Raw genomic sequence first — 27,749 nt, forward strand, 5'->3', positions numbered from 1 at the left:
TGTCCTGGTTTCTGGAAATACCCATGTGTGGGCAGTGGCTCAGGGCTGATACAGGGGATGGATAGATGGGAGCCGCTGGGCAGCCCCAGGCCTCCAGTGCAAAGACACCAAAATCCAGGAGTGTGGTCCACGGCTGTCTCCTTCTGAGGAAGGGAGGGAAGGAAGTTTATTGAGCAGTGGGGGAGGGGTAGGACTTCAGAGGGCATGGACGCAGGCCATCTCGTCTCCTAGGTCCTCCTCATCAAAACGGGAGAGGATGGACTCTTCGTCACTATACAGTGAGCTGGTCCCCTGTGCCAGCAGGTCACTGGCAGCACTGTCCATCTCGTCCAGGGTCAGGCGACATGCATCTGCAATCTCCTGCTTGGCCAGGGCCACGAAGCGTGGGTCTCGAGCAAAGAGGCCCAGGCCCTCAGAGATGAGCACCTGGGGGGCACAGATGGGATATGTGTTGACAGTGGGTGCAGCATGGAAGCAAGGCAGTATGCACAGAAAGGCTGCTGTGAATTAGTGATGAACCCATGAAGGCACACAGGGATGTCTGTGGGGGACAGTGGGGCACACATCTTGCTGAGCAGAAGTTGCAGAGCAAAGAGAGAGCTACATGCACAACACAGAGACTGGGGACCCCTTTCCCCTCCTTCCCAAGCTCCCACCTCCTCCCCTTCTCTCCCGTCCCTCCTGCCCCCTCCCCTTCTGGACTCACAGCCTCCACCAGGCTGTCAGCACTGCCCCTTTTGCCATGGCTGGGGTCCGAGTGGGTTCCAGGCACATGCAGACAGGTGAAGGTGTGCAGCGGACTGCTGGATTTGCCGATGTATCCCTCCCCTGCTGCACCCTCCTCCACCAATAGCAGTGGGGCATATAGGAGTCGGCCCCGCTGAGGAGGGGTTGCCCAGGAACCCTGGACCAGAATAAACATCAGGGGCATAGTGATGGATGGATGGGGTATGAGGATCTAGGAATCACTCCCATGCCTACCTCTTACCCCAAACCACAACTGGAGTCAAACTTAAAGGGTATAAATCAGACTTGAGTTTATTTAAGAGCACAGAAGGCCTGGGTTTGCCACCTACTAGCTGTGTGATCTTGGGTAAGCCTCTCTGGGCCTCAGTCTCTTCATCTGTAAACTGGGGCTAATAGTACCCACCTTACAGGCACAGTGAGGATTGTGTGAATTCACATGTGCCCCCTTCTTCAGAAGGAACTAATATATAGTGTATTTGATAAATTCAGCCTCGGCTGCCCCCACCCCTCCAGACCTCAGCCTCCCTCCCCCACCTCACCTGTGCCCTACTGGGCCCTGAGTTTCGTCCACGATGATAGGTGCCTGGAATGGGTAAATCTTCACAGCTGCCCTGGCGCCGCAGACACTGGATGTTGAAGGATGGCTTCCGACCTGGGGGTGTGGGGGGCACCATGGGCAAAGAGGAATGTCAGTGCCTCCCGAGCCCTCTGCCCTGATGGCCCAGGGAGGGGGGCCCGGGCCCACGTCCACTCTCACCTGCAGGCGTTGGGGGCAGCAGACGGCGGCGTGGTGCTTGGTGGCCATCCACGTATCTCTGGGGTCTGTGAGATGGCAAAAGGATGGGGCGTGGGGGAGCCCCTGCCTGTTCATCTAGGTAGGAGAGCCTGTTCATGAAGAATGGCTGGGGTGAGCTCAGGCCTGGGCATGTGCAGTGGGTTACCATTCCACCCACACATGGGCTCATGGGCTCATCCTACGTGTCGTGGCCAGAGTGCTGGCTCAGGACTTCCTCTTGCTCATCCTGCCTCTCTTGCCCTTTGGTTGCCTTGGACTGAGAACTTCCTTCTTCTGGAATGGTGAAAATGAGAACCCCAGAGCTTCTCCTGGGGAAAGTGAGGCAAGTTAGGCAGACCAGATCCTCTCAATGTGGTCCTGAGCCCCTGATTCCCTCTCATTCCATGCCCTACCTTCTACAGAAACACCAGACTTTTAATTTTTTCCTAATTGAGAAAATTCACAAAACATAAAGTTAACATGTCATAATTTTAAGGCAAACATAAGCTTTCTTTTAACAGTTGTCCATCTCATTGGAAGCACCCAAAGTTTCAAAAAATCAAAGCAGGCTCTCTCTTTGGCCTATTGAAGAGAGAGCTTCAACACAAGAACTGGAGGTGTATTGAGGAGGTGGTGAGGGGGAGGCTGTAAAAGCTAGGTGTGACCTCATTTCATCCATCATTCCCATGAGGTAAGTGCTACCATCACTCCCCATTCACAGGTGAGGAAATTGAGGACCACAGAAACTAAGTGACTAGCTCAAGGTCACTTAGCAAATGGCAGAGCCAGGATTTGAACTTAAACCCATTTTGCTTCACATCATATGTTTTTGTATATTAAACCTCTTTATTGCCTCTCTCATATGAATCTCTTATTACCCTTTGTTCCCACCAGAGCCATTGAATCCCCTCCATTTCTCCCCACATTTCCATTTGAAGGCCCTCTTATGCTAACCATCTCTGCGCCCTGAAGTCCCCATATAGTGGCTAGTCCCTGTCTTCCCTCACAAGCCTCCCGTAGAGCTTTGGTCATACCTGTGGGCATGGGACCCAGACTGGGGAACATTGGACTGTCTGGAGTTGGGAGCCCCCCCATCGTCATCACTGGGTCCAGGGGAAAGTGAATCTGGAGGTCTGTCTCCAGCAGGCAGAGACACAGAAATCACGGAGCTCCGGCGAGATGGGGGCTGGGAGCCCATCAGGGCCTATGGAAATCACAGGATTGAGGATTGCATCCAGGTTATAACTAAGTCACTTGGTCACATAGTATGTATCCAGCAAGTGCCCCGGGGGCTGAATCTGGGTCTTGCCCCCAGCCCAACAGTGGGTTCAGTTCAGTTCAGTTCAGTCACTCAGTTGTGTCTGACTCTTTGCGACCCCATGAATCGCAGCACGCCAGGCCTCCCTGTCCATCACTAACTCCCGGAGTTCACTCAGACTCATGTCCATCATACCAAATAAACGTTTGTCTACTGTAGGGTGTCTTCTCTGGGGGGCTTCCTCCCAGAGGCAGTATGGAAGTCACTCAAAGGGTTGAGGGAGTATTTAGTTCAGTTCAGTCACTCAGTCTTGTCCGACTCTTTGAGACCCCATGGATTGCAGCACGCCAGGCCTCCCTGTCCATCACCAACTCCCAGAGTTTACTCAAACTCATGTCCATTGAGTCGATGATACAGTTGGCCAAAAAGTTCATTCAGGTTTTTCCATAACAGGGTACTGAAAAACCCAAACAAACTTTTTGGCCAACCCAATATTTTACGATCAAGAGTGTCTGGGGGAATGAAAGCTTATTGTCCTTACTGTGTATGTTTCCAGGTCCTCATGTTCCTCCTCTCCCTCATGCCCCTCTTCCCCTTCCTCTTCCTCTGTGTCACAAGTGAGGGCCTGCCGCATCTCCGGACCCAAGTCTTGCAGGCTCCTCAGGCCAGCCTGTGAGGGTAGAAAAATAGGGAAGCAGGCAGCTCAGGGTCTAAACTTCCCTGCCCTTGGGTAGGAGTGTGGGGTGGGAAAGGAGCCCCACAGCCACCCCTGACCCTCTATGGGTCCTGGGACCTCAGTTTCTTCATCTGTGACATGGCTTCCATGAGATCAAGAAGGCAGTCAACCTCAGCTACAATGCTCCCACATATCCCCACCCAGCTCAGCCCCTGCTCCCAAGACCTGAAGGGCAGAGGAGGTGCTTGGGGGGGCCTCGGTGCCTAGTAGCCCCTTTTCTTTCCTCCGCCGGAATTTGCGGAAGTAGTCCTGGATCAGAAATGTGGCGTAGAATTTGCCCACAGTAACTTCTTCCTCTGGGAGCAAGGGAGAAGAAGCAAGGTCACACAGAAGTCCTCTGTTCTCCCTGCTTCTCCCACCAGGGCTTGGACTCTCTCCCTGCACCCCTCCGTCTGTAGCCAGGGATGGTTTGGTGGTGGTGAGCAAATCCTCGACATTCAGAGGCGGGTTTAAGAAATTGGGGTGGAGCCAGCTCACCATCAGCTGGTGGGATGACCTCATCTAGCAGCTTCTGCTTCATCCGTTTCCAGATCTTTTTGATGACAATCCGCAGCTCCTGATTGGCTTGCTCCAGGTTTCCTGCATCAGGAGAGGATATGGGCATAAGCCAATGGGAAGAACACTTCACAGCTACTCCCTCACTGTTGGAGGGGGCGTCACAAGCTTCTACTGCAGCCATACACTGCTCCGGTTGGACAGGTGGGAAAACAGACCTGGAGAAGACAAACTCACCTATTTTGAGGTTCAGATCTAGGAGTGGGGCCCGTTCTCCAATTAGTTTGCTCCTGGCACCTTACCCAGGCACCCTCTCCCTCCTGCCCCTCCCCCTCTTCCCCACACACCTTCCGTCTTGATCTTCAGTGATGTCCGGACCAGGGCAAATAGTGTGGCGTTGAATGTCACTGTCCCATCTGAGTTGAGGGGCATGTTCATCGCCACAAGTCTCTGTGCACAGCAGGGATATGGAAGCCACTTTGGGCAAACGCCAGGGATGCAGGCATGTGATGCCCAAGGGCAGAAGCCTTTGAGGATGCCACCAAACACCCCTTCCCCACCCAAGGCAGGGTCCCTGCCCACCCCAGTCATATGGTGGACAGTCCTCTCCAAGACAGTGGTGGGCAGGTGCACAGACCTTGCAGGCCACTCGGTGTGGGCACAGCTTCCCAAATCCCAGTGGGGGCTGGATGCGTCTCAGCAGGGCAACCACATCCAGGTGCTTGATGCGGCCTCTGGGGAAGGTAGGGGTGGATAGGAGGCACTACTGGGTTGGAGATAACCCCTCTAGTCCTTACTCAAGATCCTACCAGCTCATCACTCCCTCCCCGCACCAACACCCTATAGCCTGCCAGGGGAGAGTTGGGAGGGGAAAAGGCCGAGGACAGCAGCAGTGGGAACCTTGGAGCATCTACTGCCTGGGTAATGGGAAGCACAGGTGAGTGGTTCTGGGGTTGGAGGACTGTGTGGGGCAGCACACTGTCCTCTGGGATCCCAGGTATGGGGTTAGAGGGCATACTTGGCCCCAGGGTCATATTCAGACCAAATCCTCTTGAATTCATCGAGGTGATGGGGGCCCAGGATGGACCAATCTCTGGTTAGATAATCAAAGTTGTCCATGATCACAGCCACAAAGAGATTTATGATCTGTGGGCCAGTGAGTAGGAGAGGTTAGGTGAAGGGCAGAGCAGGGTATGTGGGTTTGGTGGGAGGCTGAGGTAAGCTTATATGGTCACTGACTCAGGAGTCCTTGGTTTGATCTTGTCAGGCCAGCCCTTTTATCTGCTCTGAATATCTGGGCTCCCCACCTCATCCCCGGACTTCCTCAGAGCCAGCCCCTGGGACAGTGGTAATAGTGGTGGGGAAATGGTCCTTACCAGGAATGCACAGAGCATGAAGAAGCTGATAAAATAGGCGATGGCAAAATTGCTACCACAGCTAAACTCCTCACCAGGGCCGAAGTCAGACTCAGGGTCACACCGGCTTCCAGGAAGGCTGGCAAGCATTATCTCCTGCCATGCCTCACCAGTAGCACACCTGGGGGGTCACACAGGGATGCCATCTTGGAGGGGAGGCTGTGACATCATGACAAGGGGCTGTAGGGGCCAGAGGGGTGAGGAGATGACCTACTTCTTGCCAGGCGCAACATCTGGTAAAGATAGCATTTCAATATTTTAAAAGCTGGTGTGGCCATGTTGATGACTATCATGTTTTCATTTTATAGATGCAAGGTCTATGAAAGGTATACATCTTGCAGCCAGAAAAAGGATGGCTGAGGCTAGACTATTCTAAAAGATTCTTTAGAACACAACCAGAAAAGGTCTTTGGGAATATGGAGTCTCACAGCACCAGCACTAGTGTTAGTTGCTCAGTCGTGTCTGACTCTTTGCAACCCCATGGACTATAGCCTGCCAGGCTCCTCTGTCCATGGGATTCCCCAGGCAAGAATACTGGAGCGGGTAGCCATTTCCTTCTGCAGGAGATCTTCCCAACCCAGGGATCAAACCTGGGTCTTCTGCATTGCAGGCAGATTCTTTACCATCTGAGCCACCAGGGACACTCCATGGAGTCCCATGCTGCCCTGTTATTTCCATAACTCAGGCAGTCTGGGGCCCAGAGAGGCTATGTGCCCCCCCCCCAAAAGCATGCTGGAGATCAAAGCAGCAGGGAAGGGGTTTTTGTGTCACCTGAACAAAAGCAGTACAGCCTGTGGAAAGGTCTGGAAGTTGTTGTTTCGGTTGATCTGTGTGCCATCCTGAAGAGCCACCTTGCCAAACATCTGTGGGCACACAAGAGCTGTGTCAGAGGGGTGACTCTGTGCCCTTTACAGGATCCCACCCATTTCACAACACCTAATACCTGAAGGATCCTCACCACGCTGACAAGCAGGCACTGCTGACCCCATTACACAGATGTGTGGACTGACTCAGGGTTATGCGGCTTGTCTTTATACCCCCACTTTGGGCTCATTCCTGTCTAACCCCTTTCAACAGAAGAGTGCCTGAGGGATTCCCCCTAGTGTTTCCACGTACCTGCATCCCAATGACTGCGTAAATGAAGAATATCATTGCGATGAGAAGAGCCACATAGGGTAAGGCCTAGGGGGGTAGAGAGGACGATAGGTACTCAGGTCCAGGCAGAGAACTGTAAGCCCCAGAATGCACTGCTCCCTCAAGCCTGGGCCATATGAGAGATGTGGTCCATCCCCAAGGTGCCTACAACACAGTATTAAGTACAATAGAGGCCAAGACACGTTGGGAATTGAAAGCCCACAGAAGACAGAAAACTGGAAATAGTAAGCTGCTGATGGGTATGACATGCTGGAAGGGGTAGTTCTGAGAGTGGTAAAAGGACAAGCTGAGAGGTGTGAGGTAGGGATGAGGAGTGGACAAAGGAGTGAGGGAGTTACCTGAAAAGACTTGATGAATGTCCAAAGTAATGTGCGAATCCCTTCACCCTTACTAAGAAGCTTGACCAATCGCATGACTCGGAAGAGGCGAAAGAAGGTGATCGAAATGCGGGAACTGTCCTCAGAGCTCTGGGATTGAGTGTGTGGTGAGTATGCTCAGTTCACATTTGCTTCAGCCACCTCCCGGTCTTATACTTTGACCTCCCGAAGCCATCAAATCCCTCAGAACCCAGGCCCCAGGGTGGTTAGGGAACATTTCTAAGGACTTTCAGGCAGAAAGGAAAGGATGGTAGGTGAAGAGAAAGGCATACAGTCCCTGCTGTGAGGTGGGGGGGTTACCTCGCCCAGGTGGCCACCATTCTGGATGGAGATATTACCAAAACAGAGGTGATGAGATCACAGGGTCAGTGAACAAGAGGAGAAATGATGGAGCAGATACGAGGGATAGTGGATGGCAGAGTTATTATCCAGGGATGATGAGGAAGGTTATGTAGTGATGGATCAGGATGGTTGAAGGAAAAGTTGGTAATAAGGGTGAAAGGGAAAGAAGGTGCAGAAGATGATGGAGGAGAGATATTGCAGCCAGTGGAGGAAATGGTGGAGCCAGTGGTTTCATGGACATGAGAGAACCGATGAAAGATCCAATGGAGAAGCCAGTGATGGAGATATGGACCCAGCAGCATTGTCAACGGAGGACCACGTAGTACCCAATGAAGAAGATGATGGAGCCAATGGTGCAATCAGTGGTGATGACAGAGCCGTGAAAGACCCAGTGTCAGAGACGATGGTGTTGGTGGAGGAAATGGAGCCAATAAAGGAATCAGAAGAGATGATGGAGTCAAAGCAGGAGTTGGTGGAGATGATGGGGCCAATGGAGGGGGATGTAGAGGCAATGAAGAAAATAATGGTAAAAACAAGAGAGTCATTTTAGGAGCTGCTGGAGGCAGGGCATAACTTGCAAATAAATGGGAGGGGGAGGGCTGGGAGAAGAGGGCTTTGGCTGAACCCAACAGAGACTCAGAGAGAGAGAGCTAGAGGAAGGAGTTCTGAGTCTCTGGGAGTGAGTAGGATGTGAGTGGGAACCACCTCCCCATGAGAGAAAGCCCTGGGGTTGAGGTGAGAGAAGGTTGGTAGGAGTACAATGGGTTAGTAGAGAGGCCAGTCCTCACGTTGACTTCAGTGACGGCAATGTCCACTACGCTGCCCACCACAATAAGAGCATCAAATGTGTTCCAGGCATCAGTAAAGTAATGCTGTAGACAAGAGGAAAGCAGTGTCCTGTCTTCTCAGAGCTAGCAAGCTAGGGTATGGGGCTAGTAGCAGTTGGGGACATTGGGGAGGCAGGGTCTAGGTTGGACCATGATAGGGCTGCATCTAGATCCCTCTTCCTCCTTAGTCTCCTGACTCACTGGTTGCTGCCCCCCTGGTGGTGGTGGTTTAGTTGCTAAGTTGTGTCCAACTCTTGTGACCCCAGGGACTGTAGCCCACCAGGCTCCTCTGTCCGTGGGATTTTCCAGGTAAGAATACTGGAGTGGATTGCCATTTCCTTCTCCAGGGGATCTTCCCAACTCAGGAATCAAACCCAGGTCTCCTGCATTGCAGGCAGATTCTTTACCGACTGAGCTATGAGGGAAGTCCCCCCTGAGAGGTACGCAATGAGCTCCACCTTAAGGAATGGATTAGGTCTGGGAGGAAGGTACCTTGGGTTTGAAGGCAATGATTTTGAGCACCATCTCGACAGTGAAGAGGCCAGTGAAGACCATGTTGAGGATGTCCATGGCATAGTTGAAGGGAGCAGTCTGCTCATAGTGCTGCAGGAGAAAATCAGATGTGGGGATACAGCATGAGGCAGAAAACCACCATAACAATCAAATATTCTCTGGCTTGGACGGAGGTGAGTCTGGGGATGTGGAAGCACAATGAGTTGGCCAAAACTCTCACACTGTCTGCTTCCCATTATGGATATTGGAAAGCCCAGCTCTTGATTTCTTAGCTTTCCTTGCAGCTAGTTCTGACTAATGAGACTAAAACATAAGCTTGCTGCTGCTTGGACAGCTTCTGTGAAAAATATTTTTGATTTCCAATAAAAGGATCAAAGAAGGAAATGGCAACCCACTCCAGTATTCTTGCCTGGAAAAATCCCATGGACAGAGGAGCCTGGCATGCTACAGTCCATGGGGTCACAAAGAATTGGACACGACTCAGAGACTAAACAACAAAAGGGTCAAATGAGGAAAGTCCCTTACTGCAACCTTCCTTCCTTTTTCCTGCTTTGAATGTGGTTTTGATGCCTGGAGCTATGGCAGCCATTTTGTGACCATGAAGCAACAATCATGAGAATGAAAACCAACTTGCTAAGAATAGTGGAACAGAAAGAGCCTGGGTCCCTGGTGGGCAATAAGCAAATAGCCTACCTCTGCTTGCTATGTGAGATAACTCACATTTATTGATTCCAGGATATACATCTTTTCACATTTTAGGATCTCTGAAACTTGGGTGCATTTCACAGTCAATGGCAACTTATATTTGCCATCTGCCATATTTTTTCACATTCTGACATCCCTGAAATTAGGGTGAATAGGTCTGTAATTTGAAAAAATGTGACACATATCTTCAAAGCTTAAGTTTCTCTCAGTTGGGGGTTTTGTTACTTGCAGCCTAAAGCATTTCTGATGGTTCTCAAGGATTTGTGTGGACAGAATAGGGTCAGGTGTCTGGTGGGGGTCAAGGTGGGGAGTTCAGACCTGCATGGCTAGAGCAACCGTGTTGAGCAGGATGAGCAGGAACATGAGATACTCGAAGGCAGCAGAGTTCACAGTGGCCCACACACGATACTGATGTGGGTTCTTGGGGATATAGCGACGGAGTGGTTGGGCCTTGAGGGCGTATTCTACACACTGGCGCTGCATATGGGTGCAAGGCATGAGTGAGCGGTGGTGTCCCAAGGCAAGGAGTTGGGGAGGGGAGTTGGTGAATCAGGGGTCAGAGGTCACCTGGTTCTTATCCAGCTCACAGTCTTGGTACTCCTGCTCGCCCTGGGCTCGGAAGGTGATGATGACAAAGCCCACAAAGATGTTCATCATGAAGAATGCAATGATGATGATATAGACAATGAAGAACACTGAGATCTCCACGTGGTAATTGTAGATGGGGCCCTTGTCCTCTGCGTTTGCATCAATGGCCTTGTATAGCAGCCTGGGGAACCAGTGGGGGGAAGTGGGGGGATATCCCAGACTCCTACAACCTACCCATAGACACCTTAGATACCCCAGAATATCCTTCTCAAATATCCCCCACCCCCCCGACCTAATCACCTGAGACCTCCACATCAGGTCATCAAAGACTCCCAAAGCCCAGCCCTCCAGAGACCCAGAGATCCCCATCCAACCCTCCAGAGAATTCCCCAATCAGGCTCTCTGGGACCCTCAAATCCCTTAAGTTCCCACAGATGCCCAATTCTCCTCCAGTCATCTTGGGGTCCCTATGCAGCTCTCCAGAACTCCCCCACAAGCCCCCAAAGATCTCTAAGTCCTCTGTCCCATCAGCTTGAATTCCTTGTTCCATCTCCCCCCAAACATCTTTGACTAATACCATGAAGACTTGTGCAGGTATCTGGAAACCACTGAATCTCTAGCTCCATCTCCTCCAAGACCTCCACCCAGCCCCCCAGACCCCTACCCGGGTACCCTCTAAATCGTATCCAGTCCTCTCTAGACTTCCACCTAGTGCCTCAGAGATATCTACTCAATTCCTGGAAGCCCCCTCACCCAGGTCCCCAAAGCACCCTCAACCAACTTCTAGGAGATCCCCACTTAGTCATCTGATACACCCACCAGTCTCCAGAAAACTCTATCCATTTTCCAGAGACCTTCATCACATTTCAAGTTACCCTTCCACCCATCCCCAGGATATCCCAAGCCAATCCACTAGAGACTCTCGCCCAGTCCCCTGCCCATCCCTAGGGCCCTGTCCCTCACGCAGGCCAGCCTTCGAAGGTGGAGACAGTGAACAGGGCCATCATGGCTGAAAGGACATTGTCAAAGTTGAAATCGCTGTTGACCCAGAGCCGCTCCCGGACCAGAGGCCTTGACACATCTCCATCGGGGTAGACCAGGAAGGAGCCCCTGTGGATGTTGCAGACATGCTGGATGGATGAGGAGGGGTGGGGAGCTATGGAAAGGTGACTGGTGTCTCCAGCATGGAGGCAGCAGGGCATAGTGGTGGAGGTGAATAGCCTGGGTTCAAATCCTGGACTTCCATTTACTGACTGGGTGACCTTGGGCAGTTAGCCTCTCTGTGCTTCAGTTTTCCCCATTTATGAAATAAGGATAATGACAGAACATATTTCTTGGCTTGTCACAAGGATTAATTTTGTCAATCAATGAGAACAGTGTGTGGTGCATTGTTGGGACCATATACATTAGCTATCGTCACCATTATTATCATCATCATTGTCATCCAGGAAAAAGCAATACTAATAATACCCAACATTTATCAGCACTAAGTATATGCCAGGCTCTGTGCTAGGCTTTACATGTACTACTCTTACATTGTAGTACACTCTCCATGTAGTAACTCATTTACTCTTCACAACAACCTTGTGAAATCCATACTCTTTTGATCCTCATTTTTCAGTTAAGGAAAATGGGACTCATTGAAGTTAAGAAACATACTCAAGTCTCATGAGATGAAATTGAACCAGGAATGTCTAATTTCAGTTAACTACTACCCTCTACAGGCTTCCCAGGTGCCCTAGTGGTGAAGAATTTGCCTGCAATGCAGGAGATGTAGGAGATGCAGATTTGATCCCTGGATTGGGAAGATCCCCTGAAGTAGGGGGACCCACTCCAGTATTCTTGCCTGGGAAACCCCATGGACAGAGGAGCCTGACAGGATACACTGTCATGGTGCTGCAAAAGAGTCAGACACAGCTTAGTGGCTAAATATCAACTACCCTCCATAGGAGTCTCAAGGTGGAAGCTGGGGACTTGGTGGTGGTGGTGGTGGTAGGTGTTTTGGAATTGCCAGGGGGAGTGGAGGTAACTCTGGGGAATGTGAAGAGGGGTTTGGGGCAGTTACTGGGGGTATCTTAAGGATTAGTGAGTTCTGAGAGCCTTTGCAATTCTTAGAATTCTCAGGGTGTATCTTAGGGCCTTGAGGAATTCTGGGGTCTTGGGGGCCTTGATAAAATCTGGGGGTGGCACTTACCTTGTGGTCCAATGGTTAAGAATCTGCTTTGCAATGCAGGGGATGTGGGTTTGATTTCTGGTTGGGGAACTAAGATCCCACATGCCACAGAGCAACTAAGACCACGTGCTCTGGAGCCAACGGGCTGCAACTACTGAGCCTATGTGCCATAACAAGAGAGTTCCGTGCACTGCAGCTGCAGCAGAAGATCCTGTGTGATGCAACATAGATCTGTGTGCTGCAACTAGGACCCAACTTAGCCAAATAAATATGTGTGTGTGTGTATGTGCGTAGTCGCTCAGTCACGTCCAACTCTTGTGACCCTTTGGACTGTAGCCAGCCAGGCTTCTCTGTCCATGGGATTCTCCAGACAAGAATACTGGAGTGGGTTTCCATGCCCTCCTCCAGGGGATCTTCCCAACCCAGGAAACGAACCAGCATCTCCTGTGTCTCCTGCATTGGCAGGTGCATTCTTTATCCACTGAGCTATTGGGAAGCCCAGCCAAATAAATATTTTTAAAACTCTGGGGGTCTCTTAAGTTCTTTGGAGGAAGGTCTAGGGGTTTCAGAGGCCTGGGTGAGATCCAGGGACCTCTTTGGACTCTCGGAGGGGTCCTGGGCTGCATGGAGGGCAGGATTTGGGCACTCACTTGCATTCTTGGGGTGTGTGTTTGGCCTCATCAGTGCAACTGTAGAATTTCCCCTGCAGGGATGATATTTGTCAAACAGATTCATCCTTCATCCCCACCTCCCCACCTTGACTCACATCTGAGCCTTTCCAGTGTTTCCTCTCACCTTGAAGAGCTGCACACCAATGCAGGCGAACATGAACTGCAGGAGCGTGGTCACGATCATGATATTTCCGATGGTCCGGATGGCCACGAACACACATTGCACCACATGCTGCAGACACCCACAAATATGGCTCATGGACACCGCAGGCCATAACAGCCAGGGGGCACAAACTCTTGGCATGTGTGGGGCTCAGGGACTTGGGTTGAGAACATGCGGTCTTGGGTGAAGGACATGTGGGTACCAACTGGAAATAAGTGTTTGCCAGATGGGTATGAGTCCACACATCAGAAACCTGGGTCATAGAAATGTGGCCTTTGGTAAGAAATGGACAGTAACTGTGCCCACTGTTCAGGGCTGGGTGGTTACAACATCAGGTCCAGGCTATGTGGTCAGGTTGTGGTTTTAGTCGCTAAGTCGTGTCTGACTCTTTGCGACCCCATGGACTGTAACCTGCCAAGCTCCTCTGTCCATGGGATTCTCCAGGCAAGAACTGGAATGGGTTGCCATTTCCTTCTCGAGGGTATCTTTCCCACCCAGGAATTGAACCTGGGTCTCCTGAATTGAAGGCAGATTCTTTACCGACTGAACTACGAGGGTCAGGCATCACTGCAAATGGCCACTCTGACCATGATCTTTGGCCCCAGGGGTGGGGCAGAGTCTGGGTCCCATGAATTTGGGTGGGATGTGGATACCTTGAGTCCTTTGGCCCTGTTGATAGCTCGAAGGGGCCGCAGTACTCGGAGCACACGCAGAATCTTCACCACTGAGATGGCGCTGGAGCTGAGGAGAGGGCAGTCCTCAGACCATGGCCAGGGCCTGGCCTTGGCTCTTGGAGGGATGGAGTGGGCAAGGTATCACTCACTGGATACCAAAGGAGATGAGGGACACGCTGACCACCAGCAGATCCAGCAGATTGAACCAGCTACGGCAGAAGGAACCACGGTGCAGGAAAGCCCCGAACACTGTCATCTTGAGAGTAGGGGGATATAAGGCTAGTTAGACCACAGATCTGGAGATAGGGAGGGCAGTTGGGGATGGAAACAGGAGTGGTGGGCTACAAGGGTTGGTGGGGAGTAGGTTGGGGCAACTGGGGGTATGGTGGGGGCATATCAACTGTTGTTCAGTTGCTAAGTCGTGTCCGCCGACTCTTTGTGACCCCATGAACTTCAGGGGCCCATTCATACCTTTAGTAGAATCTCCACAGTGAAAATGGAGGTGAAGGCATAATCAAAGTACCCCAGAATCTGGGGGGTGAGAAAGATGGGGGCACCAAGTCATGGATGAGGGGGATCCTAGCTGTGTGTCCCTCTCTGTAGGTTTTGCTGTTCCTCCTCCTTCCTTCCCTCTCTTCCTCACTCTCTCCTTCCTTCCTTCCCTCCCTCTCCTTCCCCTCTCTCATCACCATCAAGGACTTCTCTACAAGGCAAAATCCTTGGCCATCAGAAAGACAAGGCTTCGGATCTGGCCTCCTTTCCTTCTACCCAGCTCCATGGGCACCCTTGGTCTGCTCAGCCTCTGAGTACAGCTTCCTCCTCTTCCAAATACTGATCACCTCCCCGGCGCTTCCCCAAGGGTATTGTGCACGTAATAAAGGCTAGTACTGCTGCACCTACCATTATTTCTTGTCTCTCTCTGCCTAACTAGGGGGTCTTGTCCCTGTCTGCACCCTGGCCATAGCTTGTATCCAGTAGGACAGCCCTGGGAGTGTCCCCTTGAGCCCCCAGCCCAAGGCTCACGTGGTTGCGGAAGGAGTGGGCTCGGATGGGATCCTCAGCGGCCAGGGACACACTGCTGAGGATGATAAACACCAGGATGAGATTGGTGAAGATGTGATGGTGGATGAGGGTGTGGCAGGCCTTCCTCAGCCTGGGGAGTGGAGAAATGGCCGTAGTCAGAACCCAGGACCACAGAAGTGACTGAGGGAGCCCAAGGAGCCTGGGCCCTGTTGCATCAGGCTGTGCACCCCACCTGAGCCTTGGCTGCTCCCTGGTCCTCCCCATCTCCCTACCCCAGGCCCTCCTGTTTCCCTCCCCTCCTTTGCCCCCCTCCAGCCCCCACCCCCCCACACATTTGCAGCACTCACGGGTTGGTTTGGCTGAGGCAGAAGAAAGCACTGCCCTCAGGGATGGGTACCACCTTCTCCTTGGGTACAACTTCCTGCAGGAGTTCCACATGCCCGGCCCCCACTTCCTCTTCCTCCTCCTCCTCCTCCTCCTCTTCCTCCATGCCTGGCACCAGAAGATCAAAAGAGAGAGAATGAATTGAGAAGATGTATGTAGAGCACCTAGAACAGTGCTTTCCCATGGTAAAATTCTCATCTCCCTGCTAGAATGGCAGCACCTCAGAGAAGGGATTTCAGTTCGTTTTGTTTACTTCTGTGTCCTCAGCACTTAGAACACAGGATCGAACCCGGGTCTCCCACATTGCAGGCAGAGTCTTTACCAGCTGAGCCACAAGGGAAGCTCTGGGACACAGTAGGGGCTCAGTAAATGTGTACTGAGTGAACATCGCCATCTTCAGGACTGTAGCCCACCAGGCTCTTCTGCCCACGGGATTTCCTAGGCAAGAATACTGGTGCAGGTTGCCATTCCCTTCTTCAGGAGATCTTCTGTATCCAGGGATTGAACCTAGGTCTCCCACACTGCAGTTAGATTCTCTACCATCTGAACCACTGGAGAAGCCCCTCTTCAGGCATTTACACACTATTTTATAACAAAGGCTCTGAGAAGTTCTGCAATAAAACAAAATATTGGTTTCTCTTTTGGGGCTTCCCTGATGGTTCAGTCAGTAAAGAATCCATCTGCAATGTGGGAGACCTGGGTTTGATCCCTGTGTTGGGAAGATCCCCTGGAGGAGGGCATGGCAACCCCCTCCAGTATTCTTGCCTGGAGAATCTTCATGGAAAGAGGAGCTTGGCGGGCTGCAGTCCATGGGGTCGCAAAGAGTTGGACACGACTGAGCGACTAAGCACATCTTTAATCTCAGTGTCTTGAAACTTCCTGACCACACACCAAGTCCATTATGTTCAAGACCATCTCATAGAAGGCTTCTCCCCAGAGAAGAGGGTCTCAGGGGTCACAAGGTCTGCCTGGGTGGTTTCCCCAAGGTCCCACGCCTCTTCCACCTGACCTGCCCACTTGCCTGCTCCTTCATTTTTTGCAGATTCCTCTTCCTCATTCTCCCCACCAGGCACCTGGGGACAGGAAGATGGAGGTCATCGATGATGGGGGGTTTACCAGGGGATGGACACAGGGGAGGCACAGAAGGGATGCAGTAAAGAAGGAATGAATAGGCAGAGGATGGGGGTTAAAGACACGCACACAGATACTGGTGGTAGTGGGAGGTGTAGACAGTGCCCAGGCTTTTAACTCACCAGTGCTCCATTCTCCTGTGGAGTTTCCTCAGTGATCTTCTCCCTGGGCAAAGAAATATAGGGGGTGGTGTGGGCGGTGACTGTTAAAGATTGAATCAGATAGGCAAGGCTGGTGGAGGAGGGGGTCACTGTAGTCAGAACAGACCTTTCTTAGGTCCCATAGAACCTCCCTGCTTCCTCCCTCATCTCCTTGGTCTATTCTCATAGCAGCAGAAGAGATCCTGTTAAGTTCTAAGTCTGGGACATTCCTCCTCTGCTCACACCCCTTCCATGGCTCCTCCCTTACTCAGAGCAAAACCGAAAGTCCTCACCATGGCCCAGGATACCCTTGATCTGGCTTCTCTATTTCCCCCTATTTGAGCTCATGCCCTATCACTCTCCTCCTTGTTCATGCCACTCCATGGCATCCATGGTGTCTCCATGGTGTTGTTTTTTTTGCCACTCCCAGCAGCATGTGGCATCTTAGTTCTCTGACTAAGGACTGAACCCGTGCCCCCTGCCCCTCTGCAGTGGAAGCATGGGGTCCTAATCCCTGGATCACCAGGAAAACCCCTCCATAGTGTTTTTAAAATGTCCTAAGAATATTATCACCTCAAGACCTCTGCACTTGCTGTCCCCTTGCCTTGAACTCTTACTCCAGATATTGGCATGGCTCACTCCCCTACTTCTTTCAGGCCTCTGTTCAGTAGTCACCTTCCTTGATTACTCTAACCAAAACAGCAAGCATAATATCTCTCTATTCTCTTATTCTGCTTTCTTTTCCTTCATTACATATTGTAAACATATATTTAATTAAATTATATTGTTATATATTCATTTGTTTGTGTTTTGCTTGCCTTTCCCAGCTAGAATGTCAGCTCCATGAAAGCAAGAACTCTGTTTACTTTGACCACTGCTGTCTCCTTAGCATTTAGAACAGGGCCTGGCAAAAAGTGTGCATGTATGTATTAGTCGCTCAGTTGTGTTTGACTCTTTGGGACCCCATAGACTATAGCCCGCCAGGCTCCTCTATCCATGGGATTTCCCAGGCAAGAATACTGGAGTGGGTATTCCTCCCCATTCCCTTCTCCAGGGGACCTTCCTTACCCAGGGATTGAACTGGGTAACAATGAGTCTCCTGCATTGCAGGAAGATTCTTTACCATCTGAGCCACCAGGGAAGCCCTGAGCCACCAGGTAAAAAGTAGGTGCTCAGTAAACGCATGTCCAATGAATGAGGACTGGCAGGTTGGATCTGCAGATAGAGATTTCCAGGGAGACTAAGGCATCTTTGGTGGTGTGGGATGTGTGTGTGAGGGTCCCAGTCAGGGATTCCAGGGCGAAAGTGTCTTGGAGGCAGAGTCAGACCTCACCTGCCCTTATCTTTGTCAGTGCCTGCATCTCCACTGGCCAGGTTGTCCACAGCGATGGCAAGAAACACATTCAATAGGATGTCTGGGGTGAGCTCAGGCTAGAGAGGATGGAGAAGCAGACTGCCTACAGAGTGCCCAGGTCCTCATTATCCTCCCCCAACCCTGCCATGATCCAGCCTCCCAAGGCTCTGAGGATACAATTGCCGCAGATGAAGAGGATGATGAAATACACGCACACGAGCATCCCTGGGAAGAAGGGGCCGCCATAGGCCATGATACCATCATACATGACCACATTCCAGTCCTCACCCGTCAGTATCTAGGGGTGGGAAGTCACCATGAAGTCCTTGGGACCCTCTCCCCAACCTTGGGTCCCTCCCCACTTGCCCACCCATCCCATGATCTCCAGGTCCCACCTGAAAGACAGTGAGGAGGGCCTGGGGAAAGGTGTCAAAGGTGCTTCGCTTGGTGTGGGTCTGGTCAAAGTTGAACTTGCCCCCAAACAGCTGCATGCCAAGCAGGGAGAAGATGATGATAAAGAGGAAGAGGAGAAGCAGCAAGGATGCAATGGATTTCATTGAATTGAGTAGAGACGCCACTAAATTGCTCAGAGATGCCCAGTGCCTGCAGCAGAGATGGAGGGGGAAAGGTTGACATGTCCAGTGGTGAGTCAGGAGCTAGGGCAGGGCTTCAGCTTGGGGTGTACTGGGGCGGGTTAAGGTGAACTTTGATGTCACTGTTGGATGTGATTTTGGAGTTAGAGTGAGGTGAGAATAAGAAGGAAGGGGAAGGGGTTATTTGAGGTTAGGGTGGCGTTAGGGAAGATGAGATTAGTATGGTAGGTATATGGAAGTTAGTGAAGCTAGAATTGGGTTTCAGCCTGGGTTGGGCCTGGGACTGGGTTTGGGGTAAGGGATGGTAGCTGGCGATGGGCTTAGGGAATATTTGGAGTTGTAGATGACCAAGTTGGGGATAAGGTTGTGGTTGAGGGTTGGGATAGAGGAGAGGATGGATGGGGATGAGATTAGGGCTGGGAATGGGGACGAGTTTGCAGTTGGAGATAGGCTAATGGTTATGAATTTGGGATGTGGGGGTTGTGGTTAGTGATGGGGATGTATCTGGGAGTTAGAAATGAGGTTGGAGGTGGGGCTGGGCTTGGGCTTGGATACTGGGGCTGTAAATGACCTTGTGGATGATGAGTGGCTGGTGGTTGGAGTTAGAGATAGTGTTATGGTTGAGGGTGAGGGATGGGGTTTGGGTTGGTGATGAGTATGGGGTTGAATTTGGAGATGGGGTTGGGAATCATATTCTAGCTGAAGTTGAGGCTGAGGAAGGGGAAGGAAGTGGAGTAGACACCCTCCCCAACTGACTTCAATCTCTAGGAAGGCAGGAGCTATTGTCTGCTTTGATTCCTGGTGTTTCCCTAGGGCCTGGAAGGACACCTTGTATGCAGTAGGCACTCAATGGATATTTGACAAATGAATGATGATGCAAATATAGTCATCATTGGAGCTGGGGTGGTGGCTGTTGCAGCTGTGTTTGGGGTCTCAGTCTTCATCCTTCGCCACATACAAACACACCCCCACCCCCACCCCCCACATACCTGGTGACCTTAAAGATCCTGAGGAGGCGCACACAGCGGAGTACCGAGATGCCCAGGGGCTGCATGGCACCCACCTCCACCAGGGTAGTCTCCAGGATGCCCCCACAGACCACGAAGCAGTCAAAGCGGTTGAAGAAGGAGGACACGTAGACAGAGGGCCCCAGACCATACAACTTGAGAAGCATCTCCACCGTGAATAGACAGAGTAGCACTTTGTTGGCATACTCTGTGGAGAGAGGGGCAGGGGTGAGTGGGCTAGCCAGGTTTATGGTGACATGTAGGGAGGGAGGGGCCATGGAGCGATCTGGGGCAGCTGGTGTCAGACCAGGCACAAGCTGGTGATGTGGTTAGGATTGAGGATAGGGTGAGTTTGTAGGTCAGGGTGCATGAGGTTTTGAGAGTTTTGGAGCTGGGGCGAGGGCAGAGCTGGGGTGTGGGCCTCAGTTAGCCTCTGTGAATACAGAAAAACTCTGATTCACGGGTAGACTTAGAGCCTAGCTTTTAGCTGGGACTGGGGCTGGTTTGAGGGTTGGGGTTAGAAGTTTGCTCAGTATTCAGGTTGGGGCTGAGATTAAAATGAATAATAGTAAGGGCTATTAATAACACTTATACAGTATTAACTCCATGTGGGTCAGGCAACATTCTAAGCATTTTTCACTTTAACTCATTTAATCCTCCCCACCATCCCTGGCGGCTCAGATGGTAAAGAATCTGTCTGCAATGCGCAAGACCTGGGCTCGATCCTTGGGTCAGGAAGATTCCCTGGAGAAGGGAACGGCTACCCACTCCAGTATTCTTGTCTGGAGAATTCCATGGACAGAGGAGCCTGGCAAGCTACAGTTCATGGGGTCTCAAAGAATCAGACAGAACTGAGCAACTAACACTTTCACTTTTGCTTTTAGCATCCCATGAAGTGGATACTATCACTATCCCCATTTTGTAGATGGGGAAATTGAGGCACAAAGGGTTTAACTTGTCCAGACAGTGTGGTGTTAAGAGCCTGAACTCTAGAGCCAGGCTGCCTGGGTTTGCCACTCAGTAGCTGAGTCCTGGGGTTAGTCATTTAACTCTTCAGGACCTTGGTGCTAGGCCTCTGTGCCTTAGTACTTAATTCACATAAAGTTGCAGTGAAGAGAAATTGAGTGAGTACATGTAAACCGCTGAGAACAGAGACTGACACACACAGCAAGCGCTACATAAGTGTAAGCTGCAAGGTAGGATGGGACAGGTTTTCTGCATTTACTTGGGTGGGAGGGCCGTATCTGGGGATCTAGGGCACCCAAGAGATCCTGCATCTGAGCTTCTGGGGTGGAAGGAATTGGGGGCTGGGGAGAGGGCTGGCAGGCTGGGGGGTGCACCCTGGATCTGGGTGAGCCAGAAGGGCTGCCCGTGGTGCTCCGAGGCGATTGTCAGAGTGTTGAGGAAGACGAGCAGCAACACGGCCCAGTAGCAGGCATTGGACTTCACAGCCCTCCGGCAGCTCGCCCGAAGGCCCCGGTTGGCTCGGCGGAGACGGCGGCTGTGGGGACAGGGAGCCCACTGACAGAGATCACTTACCTGAACCTGTCCTGAGGGCTCAGGTTGGGGAGCCTGTTGGTCATGGGGGGCTTGGAGGTGGGGTTCACAAAGTCATAGGGTCTGGGAGTCGCATAGCTTTCCCAACTCACCAAACGCTGGTTTTCACGATCTTATTTCTGGAAAAGGGGAAGATGGGAGGTGGGCATCACTGGGGGCTGAGGGGCACTCAGCAGCAGGGGTTGGAGGTCAGGGCTAGGAAGTTGGAGGCTGAAGTCAGGACTGGCGCCAGGATCTGTTCCGGGTTCTGGGCTGGGTCAGGGGTCAAGGGCCGGAGCCTCACAGGCAGCGTGTACAGCTGGCTACAGTGCCCTCTTCCTCTTCCTCGTCTCCTTGGGTCTCTGCCATTGAACCGGTGTCACTGGCTGGGAGGCTGGCTATGGGCAGGGTGGCAGAAGAGGTCAGCACATGAAGATGCCAGGGTTCTGCTCTTGGCCTTCCCCTCTGCCTACTCTTCCCACCCCCTCCTCAGTCTGGTTGGATCCTCACCATGGCTGCTGGTGGAGTGGGTGGAGTGACTGAACCAGCGTAGACGTCCTCGTCTCCTATTGGTCAGCTCTTCCAGTTGTGGCCCTGTAAGCACAGGGAGGACATTTGAGGAACAGGGTCTGGGGTGAGGTTAGGGCTCTGGGGTGAGGGGTGTTATTTGGAGTCTTTGTTCTGGGTACAGTCTGGGAAGGGTATCTGAGTCTGGGTTCTGTGTCATAGACCATAACCAGAGGCTGGGCCTAGAGTTGCTGAGGGCTGGGGCTAGATCTCAGGAGAGCAGCCCACATCTGAGGGACGCGTGAGGCAGGGAGTGGGCTGGGTTGAGATTGCCTACGGTGGCCGGCCAGGCCCTCTTCAGCCACGGAACCAAAGTTGCCAGCAGCTGAGGGGTCCTCCATGTCCAGCTCCTCCGCCTGTGTGATCCAGTCCAGGTAGCCCCGGAGGTCCTCCTCCAGCTGCTGCTTCTCCCGAAGCTTCTGGAAATCCCCTCGTGCTTTTGCCTTCTCCCTCTCTTTGGAGAACTCCCTGAGGAAGGAGAATAGAGGGCTACACAGAGGAACCACCCTGGCCCCCTTGCCATCACCATCCCAGCCACACTGACCTCCTTGCTGTTCTTTGAATATGCTAGGAACGTTTTAGTTTTGGAGACTTTGCACTGGTTCTTCCTTTTGCTTGGAACACTCTTTCCTCAGATATTCAGTATCTTTCCCATTTTTACTCAGATAACACCTTCTCAAGGAGGCCCGTCCCTGCTTGTCCTTATTTGTAATTACAATATCTCCCCATTCCTTTCTTTCCATAGTATATATTTCATATGAGACAAAACACATATGTGTGTATGTATGTATGTAATATCCAATAAAGCAGAGACTTCTGTCTTTTGTTGCATTCCTAAAACAGTGCCTCACACACAGTAGATGCTCAGTGTTGACTGAATGAATGAAGGGGTATTTTAGATGGGTTTTGAAGGATGCCTAGAAGTTTGCAAGGAACAAAGTAAAGGGACAGGGGCTGAGGGGTTGGGTAAGTGTCTAGGCTCCTCACCCACTCAGGACACCAAGCACAAGGTTGAGGACGAAGAAGGATCCAAAGATGACGAGACTCACAAAATACACCCAGGGCAGCTCATACCCCATGGCATCCTGCATCTAGGGAGGGGGGAGGACATGCATCTCTCAGTGTATGCAGACCCTCCTGCCTGAGATCAGGGAAGAAAGGCAGGTTCAGCTTCTGCACTGGGTGTCTGTCATTTCACCTCACCCAGTAGAGCACGTCGGTCCAGCCTTCCATGGTGATGCACTGGAAGACTGTCAGCATGGCGAAGAAAAAGTTGTCAAAGTTGGTGATGCCTCCGTTGGGCCCTGCCCAGCGCCCGCGGCACTCCGTCTGGTTCAGTGTGCAAGCACGCCCTGATCCTGAGGACGCACAGGGTGACGGGTCCTCCTCCGCCTCTACGTCTGTGGGAACACTGGAGCTCTGGAATCCGAAGTGCACCCACCCACAGTCATGGGCACCTTGGAAGCCCGCCTACCTGGGAAGTTTGCCTCAGGGTTCTAGATTTTTCTAAATCAGACAACCCTTAGGGCTTCTCTGGTGGCTCAGTGATAAAGAATCTGCTTGCCAATGCAGGAGACCAGGGTTTGATCCCTGGTCCCAAAAGATCCCACATACTTCAGAGCAACTAAGCCTGAGTAGTGCAACTATTGAGCCTGTGCTCTAGAGCCTGAGAACCGCAACTACTGAGCCCGTGAACTACAACTACTGAAGTCCACACTCTACAGCCTTTGAGCCACAACAAGAGAAGCCTGCACACTGCAATAAAGACCCAGCACAGCCATAAATAAATATATGAAATTAAAAAAATAGACAACCCTTAGCCTCTGATTGCTGGGTCAAGACTCTGAACCGCTGGGAAGCTGTGAAGCCTAACCACAGAGATCTGGGGAGTAGGACTGTAAATTTTGAGGCAGAATCTTGTGAATAACAGTGAGCCATGAGCCTAGGAGCAGAGTCTTGTGAATTTCAGAGGGTCATTTGAAAGGATGGGGGCAAGCCTTGGGTTTGGGTCTGGATAAAAAAGGCCTGCCTAGGAGTCTTCACTTCCCTGGTGGCTCAGTGGTAAAGAATGTTAATGCAGGAGATGCGGTAGACACCGGTTGGATCCCTGGATTGGAAGATCCACTGGAGAAGGAAATGGAAACCCACTCCAGTATTCTTGCCTGGGAAATCCCAAGGACAGAGGAGCCTGGTGGGCTACAGTCCATGGGGTCACAGAAAGGTCTGCGATTAAGGGTAGAGTCTTGAATACATGGGGTGTGCTGTGTGTGTGTGCTAAGTGGCTTCAGTCATGTCCAAGTCTTTGAGACCCCATGGACTGTAGCCCGCCAGGCCCCTCTGTCCATGGGGTTCTCCAGGCAAAAATACTGGAGTGCATCGCCATTTCCTCCTCCAGGGGATCTTCCCAACCCAGGGACTGAACCCGTCTCTTATGTGTCCTGCATTGGCAGGTGGGTTCTTTACCACTAGCACCACTGGGAAGCCCAAATATATGGGGTAGGGCTTGTTGATCTGGTGGCAGAGCCTGAACCGGGGAGAAGAATCTCGTGTATTTGAGTGAGTCTCCTTGAGAACAGGGTGGGGCTTAGGAGCCAATGGAGGAGGCATGCCCTGTCTCGGGATGGGTGGGCTTGCTGACCAGATCCCAGGAAGTAGCACGTTTTGTGCATGCGTCCGAGGAACAGCTCCAGTCCAATGATGGCGTAAATGATGATGACAAAGAGCACAAGAAGTGCAATATGCAACAGCGGCACCAGAGCCTTCATGATGGAATTGAGCACTATGTGCAGGCCTGTAGGGAGCCATGGGTGGGCAAAGTAGGGGCAGGGTCAGCTCAGCCCCCCACTCCTCCCACTCCCGTCCATCACCTCCAAGCCTGGGGATGTGCCACTCACTTGGGACCCCAGACACCAGCCTCAGTGGCCGCAGCACCCGAAATGCCCGCAATGCCTTCACATCGAAGCCCCCTGGCTTCCCTCCCATATGCGGGGTGTCCCCTGGGCGTCCGGGACCCTGCTCCAGCAGCACGCTGAACAGCCTGATGGGAGAGCATGAGAAAAGGAAGTAGGGGGTCAGGCCTTGGGATCCCCCCTTCCCTTCCTTTCCTTCTCCTCTGAGAAGTACAAATCCCTGTAACTGGAAATGCAAATAGGTTTAAAATATGTTAATATTCCTGATTCTGGCTGCCAAATGGGGGTAGTCTGAAGCAGTCACTTCCCCGAGCCCCGAATTTAGCAGGTCTGTGGTGGGAAGTTGAACTAGGGTAGGGTGTGTCCCCTGCAGATGCGCACCCGACCACGACAATGATGAAGTCGAGCAGGTTCCAGCCGTTGCGGATGTAGGCGCTGGGGTGGAGCACCAGTCCATAGGCCACGATCTTGAGCACCGTCTCCACAGTGAAAATCACCAAAAATACGTATTCCACTTGCTCCTGGGGGCAGAGCCGGGGGCGAGGTGGGAGATTGGGAAGTTATTTGGGAGTGGGGTTTGTTTGATAGGGGGTAGGGGGAGGCGGGTCTTCTCTGGTGGCTCAGAGGATAAAGAATCCGCCTGCAATGTGGGAGACCTGAGTTCGATCCCTGGGTTGGGAAGAACCCCTGGAGAAGGGAACAGTTACCCACTCCAGTATTCTGGCCTGGAGAATTCCATGGACAGAGGAGCCTGGCGGGCTACAGTCCGTGGGATTGCCAAGCATCCAACACAACTGAGCAACTTTCTCTTCAGGGGGAGGCCAGCAAAGCAGGACGGAGGGTGGGGCTGGGCAGGAGAGGGTCATCTGTGTCAGCAAGGGTGGGGCCTGGCTGGAAGGCTTGAGGTGTGGCTCTACTGGAGCTATATCTAGCTGGAGGCAGGGAGGGCAAACCTCACCAGGTTGTGGTTGGCAGTGTTGGAGTCGTCCTCCGGGAAGGGGATGTAGACTCCCAGGGCCACGCAATTGGCAAAGATGGTCAGCAAGATGAGGATGTCGAAGGGCCTCAGGTGGACACAGTTAAGGACCCAGGCAGAGTGGCCTCAGAATATGACATTTCCTTGGGTCCCTCCCCACCCAGTGCTGACTCGACTCTAAGATGACCAACCTTGACATTCCTGGCCCCAGCTCTGACCAAGGCCTTGACTCTGACCCCCTGGGAAACTTTTAGCATCCTCAAGTCTGGCTGAGATTTAGTCTTTGACTCTTGACAACACCCCCTCCTCCAGACCCTCACCTTTCTCAACTCTCCCTTGAATCCAGTTCTTAACCCTTGATCCCTGGTGATCTCAGCCCTCTTTCATTCCAGCTCTGGCTTGATCCTTGACTCTTGGTACCCTGATGACCTTCACCCCTGAGCCCTGTCCCTGGCCTTCAAGGATGCTTCCATTCCACAATGCTGATGCAGGACCGCCGCAGGGGGTTTGCCAGGGTGAGGCAGAAGAGTGCCCGGGGTGACCGCTGGGCACTGGCTACTGCCACTGTCTTGTGCTTACTGTGCTGAGTCTTTCGCTTAGGGGTCCCTAGGCCCGATGCCCCGCTGATTTCACCATCTGATGCTGGGGGCCCAGGGCACAGCCCCCATTCGGGCCCAGGGCCTGTCCCATTGGCTGGACTGGGCTCTGGGGTGGTGTCTGTGTGAAGAAACCAAGTCAGGGTGAGGACAAGGTATTGGTTGCCTCCTACCTGATCCTACTCTTCTATCTGAGGGAAGGAGAGAAGAGCATGTAAAATTAGGGAGAGTTGAGGGTACTTGGGAGTTGGTGGTGGACAGGGAGGCCTGGCGTGCTGCATTTCATGGGGTTGCAAAGAGTTGGACGTGACTGAGTGACTGAACTGAACTGAACTGAACTGAGGGTACCTGAGTTAAGGATTGGGGGATGAGTTGGTATTAGAATTGACTGAGGGTAAAGTGCAAGTTTATAGGTGAGAGAGGGTGAGATTATATTTCTAACTGAAGTAGAGTTTGTGTTAGATTTGTGGGGGGGGGGGACAGCTTAAATTTGCATGGGGTAGGACTAAGTTTATAGCTAGAAGCAAATGTAGGGTTAAACTTAAGTGGTAGATTTTGGGTTGGGTTTAAATTCAGGTGGGAGTAAAGTGTGCTTAAAATATGATTTAGGCCTAGATAGTTGAATGAGTTGGGATTTGAATCAGGATCAAGGTTAGCGTTAAAGTTGAGTTTGAGTTCAGGTGGGATCTGAGTTTTACATTGGGGTTTTCAGCTAAATCCATTCCCAGTTCCCACGGCCTTATTTCAGCCTCCAAGGGGTAGCGGGTTGGTCTGGTTAAGATACCATCAGCTTTAGAGGGAAAAAAACTATTTGAGTTTAAATCCTGATTCTACCACTTTGGTAGCTTTCTGTGGCCTTGAGCAAATTATGTAATCTCTCTGAGCCTTAATTTCCTTATTTGTATAATGAGATGACAATAAGAGTACCTACAACATAGGGTTGTTGTTAGGATTAAATGAGTTCAGCATTCAGAAGAATGTCTGACACACAGTATTATTCCCATTTTTCAGGTGGAGAAATTGATGCAAAAAGAGAGGTTAAGTTATTTGAAGAAGCGACTGAATTGGGAGTTAAACCCAGGGAGTCTCTGACTCTAAACCTTTACGATTTATTACCACCATCAAGTATGCATTCTGTCTTTCTCTCTGATCCTTAAAAATGGGTCTGTGCTCTTTCTGGAAAATCAGAGACCCATTCGCCAACAGTGCTGATATCCAGGGGTTGGGGTTGAGTTTAGGTGACTTTAGAGCTCATGGTAAGGTCTGTATCCATGTTGGGATTTGGACTCTAACAGGGGTTTGCCCTCTGGTTGGTAAAGTTTGTGTTAGGATTAAGCTTGGGGCTAACATTGGAGTTGAAGTTGGGGTGGGTGCTAGGATAGAGATCAGGGCCAGGATTGGGGTTGGGTTTCAAATTGGGATCTAAGGCTGTGGGCTGTGTTGGGGCTGTCTGGGATGGGAACAGGGTAATATGATTCCAGTCCCCAAAAGGCTCTCCAGGGGTAGGATCCTGGTGGGCAGTGGGTGGGTCAGAGGGGCAGAGGATAGAGCAGAGCCCGGGCTTGCTCCAAGGGTCTGTAGGAGTGGAAGGTTGCTCTCACCTTTCCCGCCTTCAGATGCCGACATCCTCCTTTCGAGATTGAAGAGCCATCTGCACACAGCCCCTGTCTCTTCCCCCAGCTTTGGAGGGATTAAGGTCACAGGGCGGGGCCATAACAGGGTCGGATGGGAGGGTGAGGAGGGGTGAAGATGGGACACTTGTGGGCCAGAGCCTGGCAACAGAAAAGGCACTGATTAAAAATATATATATATATATATATATATATATATATGTTTATTTATTTTACAAAATATATACCAGCACCAGAGGCAGAAACTAAAATAAGAAAAATGATAATTGTTTTCCAAAAGTATCTGAA

The 27,749-nt window shown here is 51.7% G+C and overlaps 1 protein-coding gene across 2 annotated transcripts; it reads right to left on the reverse strand.

Moving 5' to 3' along the window:
• CACNA1F (calcium voltage-gated channel subunit alpha1 F) lies at positions 1 to 27,456 on the reverse strand. Of its 2 annotated transcripts, none has more exons than XM_059883331.1 (48): positions 27,432 to 27,456; positions 25,702 to 25,951; positions 25,217 to 25,322; positions 24,640 to 24,779; positions 24,244 to 24,386; positions 23,988 to 24,140; positions 22,553 to 22,749; positions 22,337 to 22,440; positions 21,627 to 21,817; positions 21,293 to 21,376; positions 21,087 to 21,180; positions 20,896 to 20,922; positions 20,587 to 20,747; positions 19,229 to 19,454; positions 18,042 to 18,249; positions 17,824 to 17,944; positions 17,626 to 17,707; positions 16,275 to 16,317; positions 16,031 to 16,094; positions 14,985 to 15,129; positions 14,638 to 14,767; positions 14,086 to 14,145; positions 13,764 to 13,870; positions 13,594 to 13,681; positions 12,902 to 13,009; positions 12,757 to 12,809; positions 10,897 to 11,043; positions 9,913 to 10,114; positions 9,664 to 9,822; positions 8,620 to 8,730; positions 8,089 to 8,172; positions 7,259 to 7,279; positions 6,920 to 7,048; positions 6,543 to 6,608; positions 6,198 to 6,289; positions 5,388 to 5,547; positions 5,030 to 5,157; positions 4,649 to 4,745; positions 4,359 to 4,461; positions 3,994 to 4,095; positions 3,682 to 3,812; positions 3,322 to 3,450; positions 2,557 to 2,726; positions 1,726 to 1,851; positions 1,505 to 1,632; positions 1,287 to 1,399; positions 707 to 904; positions 1 to 426 (listed from the first exon to the last, which is right to left on the reverse strand). In XM_059883331.1, the coding sequence occupies exons 1-48, from the start codon at positions 27,454 to 27,456 to the stop codon at positions 196 to 198; spliced, it is 5,937 nt and encodes a 1,978-aa protein (XP_059739314.1). In that variant the 3' UTR covers positions 1 to 195. The 2 variants fall into 2 exon arrangements, with proteins under 2 accessions (XP_059739314.1, NP_001192592.1); NM_001205663.1 differs by having other exon boundaries at positions 196 to 426; positions 1,744 to 1,851.
• Positions 27,457 to 27,749: the final 293 nt, after the last annotated feature.

This window comes from Bos taurus, chromosome X, assembly GCF_002263795.3.
Source record: "Bos taurus isolate L1 Dominette 01449 registration number 42190680 breed Hereford chromosome X, ARS-UCD2.0, whole genome shotgun sequence".
NCBI lineage: Eukaryota > Metazoa > Chordata > Mammalia > Artiodactyla > Bovidae > Bos > Bos taurus.

Bases quoted from the DNA above. Each gene is read 5' to 3' on its own strand.
- CACNA1F (XM_059883331.1), bottom strand. From the start codon at position 27,456: ATGTCGGCATCTGAAGGCGGGAAAG. The intron at 24,780-25,216 runs GTGAGGTTTGCC...CTCTGCCCCCAG, and splicing joins ACACTGCCAACCACAACCTG to GAGCAAGTGGAATACGTATT. The intron at 14,146-14,637 runs GTGAGCCTTGGG...CTCACCCCCCAG, and splicing joins CCCACTCCTTCCGCAACCAC to ATTCTGGGGTACTTTGATTA.